The 12465-nt window shown below is 37.9% G+C and overlaps 1 protein-coding gene across 6 annotated transcripts in view; it reads right to left on the reverse strand.

The window, feature by feature from the left end:
• STARD13 (StAR related lipid transfer domain containing 13) overlaps positions 1-12465 on the reverse strand; it is a 142738-nt gene that overhangs the window by 38416 nt on the left and 91857 nt on the right. For 5 of the 6 annotated variants that reach the window (XM_070749895.1, XM_070749894.1, XM_070749897.1 and 2 more), the window contains exons 3-5: positions 10929-11010; positions 8205-8268; positions 862-2243 (exon numbers count right to left, since the gene is read on the reverse strand). In XM_070749895.1, the coding sequence (XP_070605996.1) occupies positions 862-2243; positions 8205-8268; positions 10929-11010 (1528 nt within the window). The remainder of the gene's footprint in view (positions 1-861; positions 2244-8204; positions 8269-10928; positions 11011-12465) is intronic. The other variant, XM_070749899.1, reaches the window with a different exon arrangement.

Genomic DNA, 12465 nt, shown 5'->3' on the forward strand with positions numbered 1-12465 from the left:
TCTGTCTTTGCTCAGATCAATCAAATCCTCCCAATCCCTTTTGCTTTGGGCATTATCCACTGTTTCCTCCATTGCAGCTCATCATATAGTTAAACCTTACTCTCAATCACTGAAATAAACAAGATTCTCCATCCTTGATCTAATCCACTTAAAAGCTGGAAAATTTCAAACAGCTGTTATTGCAAGACTTTATTTTTATAGGATACTTGACAATTTAAGTTGGCAAGAGAATTTAGTGGAAGATTTTAAGGGATTACTCTGATTTAAAATTTAAACTGTAAATTATATATTGCATCATGAATTGCAATTTATTGCTATGAACAACTGATGATGATGATGTTTCAAAGAGGACCTTGACATCTTGGGAGGAATGTCAAGACTGTACATACATACCGTACATACAAACATACATATACACTGCTCAAAAAAAATAAACACTCAAATAACACATCCTAGATCCGAATAAATGAAATGTTCTCATTGAATACTTTGTTCTGTACAAAGTTGAATGTGCACAACAGCATGTGAAATTGATTGCCTATCAGTGTTGCTTCCTAAGTGGACAGTTTGATTTCACAGAAATTTGATTTACTTGGAGTTATATTGTGTTGTTTAAGTGTTCCCTTTATTTTTTGAGCAGTGTGTGTGTGTGTAAAACTTATTTTTGCTGATAATGAAAATGAACGGAGACTAATATAGATTTCAAGCTATTTAGCTCTTATCAGTTAGCCATACTCTTACTAGGATTTGAACCACAGGGCAGCCTGCCTATAAGAAAAAAACATCTGAACAATTACATAATTGAAGTATTTTAATTTCCTAGTTTTCCATTCTTTGAGGGAAGTGTGATCTGGTACAAACCTGTTTGGCCTGGTAAGGGATGCTCCAACACCAGAGTCTCTTCTTTCTCTAACACCAGGAGCTTCTGATTCATTGAGAGATGTCCCGTCTCGGTCAATATCACTTGGTGTTGTGTGGCCATCAGACATTGAGTTCTGTTCAAACTCTAAAGAAGTTTTACTTGGTGACTGACATGACAATGACTCAAATTCACCGATGGACAAAGCATTCTTTTTTTGTTCTGGCAATACATTTTTTGACCAGTCATCAATATATTCCTGAAGTCCATTGACATGTTGCAAGATATCATCCAAATGGGGGAAAAGATTTTCTCTTTCCAGATCCAGAAGATCTCCTGTGCTGGCACATAAGTGAGAACTTGGAACGTTGTCATAAATGCTAACTCTACTTTCCTTTGAACAGGAAACAAGGGGTTTGCGTTCTTTAGTTGTCCTGTTGGCTAATGAAACACTGTCTCTCTTCCAGTTCAGGACATTGTCTGTAGGCGAGAGACTTTCAATAGAAAGTGCCTTAGGAAATGTTCCTGGTTTGTGGTCTTTGGGAATATGAAATATTAGGTTTTCTTGGGAGTGAAATTCATTTTTGCAGTTTTGACCTATCACTTGTCTCGGTGTTACTCCTGCAAGAACATCCACGTCTTCTAGGTACATGCCACCCCGTTTATTTAGCTCATGGTGTTTGTGTTCTTTTAAGGAAGGAGTGCTTATGGCACTGCTGGTAATCTCCAATTGGCTGCTTTCACTGCTGCAGTTGGCAGGAAATGGAGATCCTTGTCTGACGGGATCTTGGAGTGCAACTGTTTTATTTTGGAAGTCTCCATTTTCTACTTGCACGCATTGCATTTCCTTTAAGGTTCTGGGCTCATGCTGCAGAACAGGTGTACTAATGACTGAGAGATTAGTTAATCCAGAGCCTTTTAATTTTCCGTGTTGTCCTTTGGGTTTCAATGTCTCCATACGCTTCAGAAAGGTTTTTGCTCTGGTTCGTGTTGTTTTCTCATTCCTGAAGTTGGGAGAGGCTTCTGAAAGCTGGGAAGGAGGACCACAGATTGAAAAGGGGCCCTGGACAGAAGTGTTTTTCACACAGTATTGTCCTGGACAATTAGTTTCCCTGAGGAGGCTTGTGCTTCCAGATGGACTCCTATGGTCACTTCCTCCACTGCTTTCACTATGAATAGATGACACCTCGGGCTCACTCAAATCAGTAAGCACACTTTCATTGCTGGTTGTGATTTTCATTTTAATGTCCCCTTGAAAGTCATGCTTGCCCGACTGATGAGTCAAGGCATCCGAGTCATCCACTCGAGACCATCGCTGGCTTGCTCTTTGGAAAGTCCATTTATTACTGATGGCACAACGATCTTCTTCATCTGAGTCTTCACTCTGAAAAACAATGCATAAAATTTGAAAGTCTGTCTTTCCATCTCTCCATCCACTGATAACAGGCCTAACAGACCATTTTTTATCCTTCCTTTCATTACTTTTGATTCACAGACTAATGGTTAATAATGACATGCAAGTTTTCATATGCATTTGCATACCCTTTATCTACAATCACCTGACTCATGTCATAAAAATATTCACATACATACATATACAGTGAAGGGCTACCAAAATTTTTACTACCACACTGTGGCCGCGGCTTATGCAGGACGCCCTGCATTTTCTTTCAATATCTTTTAGTGCAAAATGGGTGCTCTGGGGTGGAGCTCCATTTTTGCTACCCCACTGCGTCCCCCCCCCCATCCGGGCAGCAGCCCACCCCTGTACATATACAGTGTTTCTCCGCTTTTTGCGGGGGATGTGTTCCGAGACCGCCCGCGAAAGTTGAATTTCCACGAAGTAGAGATGCGGAAGTAAATACACTATTTTTGGCTATGAACAGTATCACAAGCCTTCCCTTAACACTTTAAACCCCTAAATTGCAATTTTCCATTCCCTTAGCAACCATTCAGATTATTACTCACCATTTTTATTTATTAAAGTTTATTAAAAAAAATATTTATTAAAGGCAGACGAAAGTTTGGCAATGACATATGACGTCATCAGGTGGGGAAAACCCCACAAAGTATTTTTTACTTAATATTTTTGAAAAACTGTGGTATAGACTTTCCGTGAAGTTCGAACCCGCGAAAATCGAGGGAACACTGTACATACATAATCTTGCTCTTCCTCCCATTTTTTATTCCCCTCTCTACCTGTAATCTGCAGCACAAGGATATTTTGTTGTCATTAGCAATGGCAACTAATGTTGTTTGCTGTTGGTGAAGCCATCAGCAAATATTAACCAGTGTCAGCTAATGGAGCACACAGAGTGATGGAGAAAAGTTTGTTACTACCAGTTCCAATTGGTCATCAGGACATCAGATGGTCAAAATATACTTTCTCATCCTGTACCAGCAAAATCTATTTGTCCTGCCATTTACGGAGAGACAGATAAGAAATAAATATCATTCTGTCAAGGATCTTGGAGTACTCATATCTAATGATCTAAGTGCCAAAGCCCACTGTATAAACATTGCAAAAAAGGAACTAAGAATAGTCAATCTAATCCTGCATAACCTCTTTTCTGGAAATATTGCACTGCAAACTAGAGCATTCAAAACATTTACTAGATCAATTCTCGAATACACCTCACCTGTCTGGAACCCGCACTGTATATCAGACATTAATACAATTGAAATAGTTCAAAAATATTTCACGAGAAGAGTCCTCCACTCCTCTGCTTGCAACAGAATACCTTATTCTACCAGACCTGAAATCTTGGGCTTAAACAACTTAGAACTACGTCGCCCTCGAACCGATCTAAATTAGTTCATAAAATTATCTGCCACAGTGTCCTACCTGCCAATGATTACTTCAGCTTCAACCACAACAATACATGAGCACACAATAGATACAAATTTAATGTAAACCACTCCAAACCCGACTGCATAAAATATGACTTCAGCAACAGAGTGATCAATACCTGGAATTCATTACCTGACTCTGTGGTTTCTTCCACATATCCCAAAAACTTTAACCTTAGACTGTCTACTCAACCTCACTCCATTCCTAAGAGGTCTGTGAGAGGCATGCATAAGCACACCAGCATGCCTATTGTCCCTGTCCTACCATCTTATTGCCTTCATTTATCTGTATTTACTTAGTTTATTTCTATGTTTATATCTATACCAGCTATCTTGTACATAATTGACAAACAAAAAATAAATAAAAGTAAAAAACAAAATGAAATTATTGGCTTTCTGTAATTACTAACTTGATAGGGGTCTGACTTTTTCAGCTGTCAACTTACTTCCCTAATCACAAGAGTATAGGGGCTTGAAGTGCCAGTGCTTCAAAGATGGCAAAGTATTGTACTAGCTAAGTAGAGTTCAAAATTTTTAAAGAAGCATTACACTAAGAAAGGATGTGGTACAGTTGTATGTTTTCAATATTTCTGTATGTTTTAGTAGGATGACAAAATAGATAAGAATCAGTTCATATTGAATTACAATGCAAATGCATTGTAAATGGGACCTGGTTGCATACAGGAAGGGATAAAGACAAATACTGCACAGTAAAATAATGATTTACTGAATGACAGAATATTAAAAAGTCTTAATGTGTTTGAACATCTGTCTACTTCCCCAGGGGCATCTGAAAATAGAGTCCAATTACATTATTCACAAGAAGCAAAGTTACTGAAGGTCTTTCTGTTATGATGCACATAAAAATTAGAGATCTTAAGAAGCAAAGAAATAAAATCATTATCTGTATAATTTCATATGCACAGGAAATAAAAATATAACTTTACTTAACATAAAATTGTAAGTACTTAGATTTTCTGATTTTTCATTTTGTATCGAAAAAAAGATTTAATTTCTTAATTATTTTAAGTTCCCAGTTTGATTTGTCTGCATTTGCCTTCATATGTTGTCAAAGCTGAAATATTATGTATATTTTTCTATGAGCAATTATTAATGAGCAGTATGTGACTTCAGATTAAAGGTCTATTTGATTGAAAAGCATATCATGACATCATCCTAATTATACCTGATCCTTGATTAGTAAAATCACCCAAGTAATTTACGCCCAAAGCAGAAAATTACTTCTTTGTCCTAAGGAATTTTCACTCTAAATGTTGATACAGAGACAACAAAGGAAAAGGGAAAATCACTGAGGTGCATTTTCCGAAATGTGAGTCATTGGGAGACTGTAAGTTCACAGACATATATAATAACAAAAAGATTTGTTCTTGGTTATTTGAGCCCTTGTCATCATATGATCAGACAACTATAATTTGCTTTTATGTGGGGCTGCCTTCAAAGACCATTCAAAGACCATCAAGACAGACATAGACTTCAGAGGATAATTAAAACTGCAGAAAAAAACGATTGCTACCAATCTGCCTTCAATTGAGGACCTGCATACTGCACAAGTTAAAAAGAGGGCTGTGAAAATATTTACAGACACCTCACATCCTGGATACAAACTGCTTCAACTCCTACCCTCAAAATGACGCTATAGAACACTGCATACCAGAACAACTTGACCCAGGAACAGTTTTTCCCCGAACGCCATTACTCTGCTAAACAAATAATTCCCTCAACAGTGTCAAACTATTTACTAAGTCTGCACTACTATTAGGTAATCTTATCGTTCCTATCACCCATCTCCTCCCACAAATTTATTCATTCATTCATTCATTCATTCATTCATTCATTCATTCATTCATTCATTCGTCCAATACACAAATACATAGGAAGAAAAATAGACATGTAGTAATATATATAAGAGTAAAAGTGAACTTAGAGGAGAGGATATATGAAAGAAAGAGAATATATATGATAAGTGAGAGAAAGGAAAGACAATTGGACAGGGGATGAAAGGCACACCAGTGCACTTATGTACGCCCCTTAATGACTGTATGACTGCAACTTTGTTGTTTGTACAATTTATATTGACTGGTTCCTAATATGATTTGATTGCTTATTTGTACCTGGACTATCATTAAGTGCTGTACCTTATAATTTTTCACGAACTTTTCTTTTATGCACACTGAGAGCGTATGAAGCAAGATAAATTCCTTGTGTGTCCAATCACACTTGGCCAATAAAAATTCTATTCTATTCTATTTCTGCCAGTTCACTAGGCAACGGCTGAAAGATTGCCTAGATTCCCCCATGTAACACCATGTCAGTCAACTTGTCAGTGAGATTCAAGCTACCAGATACTCATTTTTAAAGCCCAACATGGCCTGGTGTCCAGATTTTTTTGTCTTCTTCAAATAGAACCTGCCCTTCTGATGAGATTAGATGAGTAGAGCAGCCTTCCTGAGCTCCAGGATTTGACGGAATGCTATCTATAGACGTTTTGTGCTTCAGCACTTTCAGAATACAGATCACACTTTTTTGAGTGCAGCCCTCAGCCTGACAAATGGTATGAATGCCTGCTTTAAGTCTACTTGAAAAGGAATGAAATGAAACAGCATCGGCATCCTATCCCTTCTTATTTTGCTTCAAGCACTGCTGGCAATGACTTCTCCGGCACCAATGAAAAGAATTTGTCGAGCATTTTGTGAGAGAATCCAATCTGTACAATGTTCCTTGGAGCAATGATCTGTACTATGCAAGCTCCTGATTAAAAAGGGCCCCAGGGAGAGGAGTGCCTTGTAAATAAAATGTTATTGGCTCCTTCACAAAAGTTTTCATATCAAACAGCATTTTCTACATTCCTTCTTAAAACCCCTTAAGCCTTAGATAACGCCTGTGTTATACAATGAGTTGTAAACATGGCAAACTTTAATTTAATAAGTCAGCACAAATGAAAGAAAATAAAACCAAAAAATGTCTCTTGCTTTTTTATCTGGCAAGGAATCATAGTGTAGGGTCATACTTAGACTACCTAGTTAACCAAACAGGCTTTCCTTGTATTTTGTAAGGACCCTTGGGAATTGTTTTCTCTTACAATTTACTGTATTTCATTTGCTACTTATGCAGATACTTTCAAATCCCCACATTCTTCGCGAGCAGTTAAAAAGGAGTTGGAGAAAGCCATTCTCCATGGCGTGGGGGAACTGTCACAATCTGGGTGTTGATTTTCCATGTGAGATTTCTCTAGGAAGAGGAAGTATAAACAGAACAGAAGCTAATTTTTTGGGATACATTAGAAAAAGCATATTGATACGTCATGAACTAGCTTCATCTTAATCAATCTTCAAAAACATAGTGATGATTGATGATAAAAAATTTCTTCTATATACTGCATCTGATAGAGGTTATTGTTGGACTTTATAAATAATAGAAAAATTACAGGGAAATAACACTTGTATTTAATACTACATTATCTGGGACTTCGATTTTAGGAGAATTTAAGTACAGTGGCACCTCTACCTAAGCACTTAATTTGTTCAGTGACCAGGTTCTTAAGTAGAAAAGTTTATAAGTAGGAGCAATTTTTCCCATAGGAATCAATATAAAAGCAAATAATACATGCAAACCAATTAGGAAAGAAATAAAAGCTCAGAATTTGGGTGGGAGGAGGAGGAGAAAGAAGAGGAGGAGGATAGTCGCTGCCGAAGGAAGAAGGTGAGGGAAATCAAAAAAATCCAAAACTTTAAGGCTTAAAAAAAAAAGAGGGACTCTGAGGTAGTGAGGAAGAGCACCCGCCTCCCATACACCCGGCATAAGACTGCCTCCCATACACTGCGCTAGAGAGAAACCCAGGCGGGAGAGAGGGGGAACCTCCCGCTCCTTTGACCGAAAGGCGGCTGCTGCTGCTACCTGCTTCCTCTTCCTTCCCATGCTGAAGGGCTCCCTTCTCCTCTCACTCACTCGCTTTGTAGCCGGCACCTTTCCTTCACTGTAGTGACTTCTCGGTTTGGCTGAAGCCGAGTTGATCCAGCCGGGGCGAAATGCCCCCTTTTGCCTTTCTGTGCCCAGATGCTCTGGGAGGCAACCTCGCGCTGGGTGTATGGGAGGCAGCGCGAGAGAATCACCACAGCAAAGTGGTTTATTCTCTCTCCAAGTGCCCAGAGAAAGGAAAATACTTTGTTCACTCTGGACTGTCAAAGCCTCCTTAAGCGCCACTGAAAGGCTCCTCTGGCAGCCCAGAAAAGCCTGAGGTGACCGGGATTAAAGGGGGAATGGCAGGAAACTGGCCAACCCTTCGTGCCGCACCCAAATTTCCTGGGAAATTTCTCTGGGCTTGGGTTCTTAAGTAGAAAGTGGTTCTTAAGAAGAGGCAAAAAAATCTTGAACACCCAGTTCTTATCTAGAAAAGTTCTTAAGTAGAGGCGTTCTTAGATAGAGGTACCGCTGTATTTTCCCTTACATAAAAATATATGAATGTGCATATACTTGCCTTTTTTCTTTGAAAGTTCAGATCAAGTTTCATTGAGGCACATTTATTCAGTGTGTTCAATCGTCTAAAAATAAAACAAAAACTTATTGATTGGCTCTTCATAATATGAAATTTAGTTCCTTCTTTGATTTGAATGCAAGATGCATGGTTCATTCCTATGAATGGGAATAGGAAATTAGACTATCTTGAAGCCCATATAATCTGGCAACTAATCCAATGGTTTGAAATAATGGGCATTTGTTACCATAACTAGAAATTGATTTTTATATAAAATTTAAGCCTGAATGCATCCTCTCTATCAAGCTCTCCACCTAAAGCACTCCATTAGAAATAAAAATAACTGAATGCAGCCGCGAGAGCCATCGTGGGGCTTCCAGGATTCGCCCACGTTTCTTCAACACTCCGTGACTTGCATTGGCTGCCGATCAGTTTCTGGTCACAATTCAAAGTGTTGGTCATGACCTTTAAAGCCCTACATGGCATTGGACCATATTACCTCTGGAACCGCCTGCTACCGCACGAATCCCAGCGACCGATAAGGTCCCACAGAGTTGGCCTTCTCCGGGTCCCGTCGACTAAACAATGTCGTTTGGGGGGCCCCAGGGGAAGAGCCTTCTCTGTGGTGGCCCTGGCCCTCTGGAACCAACTCCCCCCGGAGATTAGAATTGCCCCCACCCTCCCTGTCTTTCGTAAACTACTCAAGACTCATTTATACCACCAGGCATGGGGGAGTTGAGATATTCCTTCCCCCTAGGCCATTACAAGTTATGCATGGTATGTTTGTGTGTATGTTTGGTTTTTATAAATAAGGGTTTTTAGCTGTTTTATTATTGGATTGTCACATGCTCCTTTTATCATTGTTGTTAGCCGCCCCAAGTCTACGGAGAGGGGCGGCATACAAATCCAATAAATTATAAATTATTTATTATTAATTGTTTGTCTAAATGTATATTCCATTTCATCTGTGATTTTAGGCATCTTATATACTGTGTTAAGAAAAAACCCACTACCGTGTGAGCCAGGAATCACCAACCCAGCAAGCATCTGTGTCCATTTAACTGACACTTCTTGCTTCAGAATTTTTGTAAGAGCACTGTGTTAACAGTCTTCCTGGACGCCCAAAGTGACTGTCTTTGAGGGCAGCCTGTTTCAAATGAGGGGACTACTGCTGAGGAGAGTTGCTGCTGGACCTCCAGTCCTTGGACACTAGGCTCCCATATGATTACTTGAACGATGTATCAAAATACATCACAAAAAATGTCTGAACAGTTCTGACAAAAATAACAAGACTGAATATTTGTGCTTTACTGTTCTGATTGCAGTAAAATCTAAAGACTTTTAAGTAATTAAAAGCATACCAAACAAACATATTATATACAAGGGAAGCAAGGGAGTGCAGTAATATTCATGTCAGAATAGTTTACCATTTAGAATATTTTAAAAGACACGTAGGAGGCAAAGTACATTTGTATGTGCATGAAATATAGGCCATATAAAGCAAAAGAGCACATTAAACTACTGAGAAATAGAGATATGTCTGTTATGAGTAGTATAACCATTCTAATGTATCTGAAGGCAGATCCAAAATTCATTGCTGAATAAACTTTTCTCTTTACTTGTTAGGTTCCTCTGTTTGATTGGCCTGGAATTATTATTCCTTAACACCTGCTTTCTATAAACTCTATATTGGTGTCATTTTTTAACGAGTTGATCTGCTCAAGTTTAAAAATGTAAGCAATGACAGAATTGTATTTTTCCCCCAAAGTGAATGCCTGTATTTTAATTAAGGCAATGCCAATTTAAGCTGATTCGTTTTAAGAAAAAATTATGTCCTCTGGGGCCTTTTCAAAACTTTGAAAGAGATTGTCAAAGATATGAAAAAGTTTAAGTCTTCAGTTTTCTGATTAACTCCAGTCTAGTTGGTGTACTTCCTTACACCCACTTGAAGTGGCAGAAGACATGATTCTCCATCTGTCATATCTGTCAGATCCTAAGCAACACCACTTTAAGCAACACTAGTCAATATTATATTTGGTCCATCTCAGGACAAGCTGCTTTTATCTTGTTACACTAAATAAAATTAAAATGCTAGAATACCTAGAACAATCGTCTACAGAAAAGGTGTTGTGATTTTTTCCCCTTGCAGTTTGTCCAGAGAAGCAACAATTCATATACTGGTCATTCTTTGACTGATTTTTGCAGCCTTATTTGAAAAGAAATCATCACAAAAACAAAATACGATAGGAAAAAAACGTGCTCTTTCTAATGAAATAAAATGTAGATGATTGAAGGTTAGAATACAGAGAGCTCTGTTTCATCACCTTCAATCATCTTCATTAGAAAGAACAAGTTTTTTCTATCATATATGTTGTTTTTGTGATGGTTTCTTTTCAATTTCACCTGGTCCACTTGACAGTATGTGTGAGTCAATGGTAAATTCATTCATAACTAATATTCTTTGAAAACCTAGCAGGTTTTTAAAGGCCATTTTTAAAGATTACATTTTCTAATTCTGATCCATTCAGGATGCTCAAGTTTACTTGAGGTCCAATTTTCGGAGCTGCTGCAACTGAGGATTTAAAAAAGTCATTATTTACAACAGAGAAGGGAGGCTGGTAACAATCAATATCTGCCTAAAGTTTGCAGAATCCTCTGCATTGTGTAAAATGCTGTAAGTTTTACAAAGTATATTAAAAGAATAGTGTGAAACAGAAAGCACATTACCTACAAAGAGTTTCTACAAGGTCTTTGTCAAGAAAATCATGATCTTTCTTCACAGCAGCAATATCAATAGGGAACTGGTAATCTACAAGAGAAAAACTACTTATTTTGACAGCAACAAACAGTTGACTTTGAGAGATACTGGATGCATTCTCCAACAACATATACAAAATAAATAAAATGTATTCATTAAAATGATGTTCATGTATCCTGTTCTGAATGCAATACAAAATTGAAAGATTCATTTTTCAACCTTTTTTTGTAAACAGGTAACATTCAGTAAATAGTAATGTTCTAATCACAGGTATAGAAAAAAGTAGTTATTGTTAAATAAAAGTTCAGCATATTTGAAAGACAAGGAGTTAGGGTAGGCTACTATTCCAATACAAAGCTCTTTTACTCTTCTGCATTTATCACATCACCTTTATTATCATTGTCTTTAATGAAAAGCACATGCAAATTGTGTAGTGACATCATACATACTACTTGCCATTAAAATAACTTGAGCATATAACACTAAGCATTCCATTTAGCCTTTGAAAGGCAAAAAATTGTGGGTGGCGCCCAAGCAAAACCTAAAGGTTTTGACAGGGCCAGCCAAACTGTTAGGCTCCTTTTAGATTCTCCTTTTTTTCAAGTGTAGAATACATTGCAAAAAATATTGCACATGAACTTAGATACATCTGCACCAGTGGTTTTCAACCTTTCTAATGCCACAACCCCTTATTACAGTTCCTCATGTTGTGGTGACCCCCAACCATAAGTCTAAGGCCAATTCTCCCTACAGAGCTTTAAGCTATTGGCAGGAAGGTCACAGGGACACCCACACTGTAAACGCCTGATTGGTCAGATTGTAAAAATATGTTCCAATGCCCCAGAATAGAAGCTTTAGTTCCTAACACCATGGGAAATTTGTCTTTCTTTCTTTTTTCTTTCTTTCTCTCTCTCTCTTTCTTTCCTTCCTTCCTTCCTTCCTTCCTTATTTATTTATTTATTTATTTTGTCCAATACAAAATGAGGGTTTTAATGGGTATATATCTATATACACATAGTAAAATACATGATGAAAGTTATAGAGGAGATACTCATAGTAAAATATATCTAAGAAATAATAGAAAAGAAGCTATAGTAATAGAACATATCAATGAAAGAATAGAAGAAGAGATATAGGAATAGAAGAAAGGTATAGGAGATATAGGAGAGCAATAGGACAGGGGACGGAAGGCACTCTAGTGCAATTGTACTCGCCCCTTACTGACCTCTTAGGAATCTGGATAGGTCAACTGTAGATAATCTAAGGGTAAAGTGTTGGGGGTTTGGGGATGACACTATGGAGTCCGGTAATGAGTTCCACGCTTCGACAACTCGGTTACTGAAGTCATATTTTTTACAGTCAAGTTTGAAGCGGTTAATATTAAGTTTAAATCTGTTGTGTGCTCTTGTGTTGTTGTGGTTGAAGCTGAAGTAGTCGCCGACAGGCAGGACGTTGCAGCATATGATCTTGTGGGCAATACTTAGATCTTGTTTAAGGCGTCTGAGT

The sequence above is a fragment of the Erythrolamprus reginae genome, chromosome 4 (genome assembly GCF_031021105.1).
Source record: "Erythrolamprus reginae isolate rEryReg1 chromosome 4, rEryReg1.hap1, whole genome shotgun sequence".
Classification (NCBI taxonomy): Eukaryota; Metazoa; Chordata; class Lepidosauria; order Squamata; family Dipsadidae; genus Erythrolamprus; species Erythrolamprus reginae.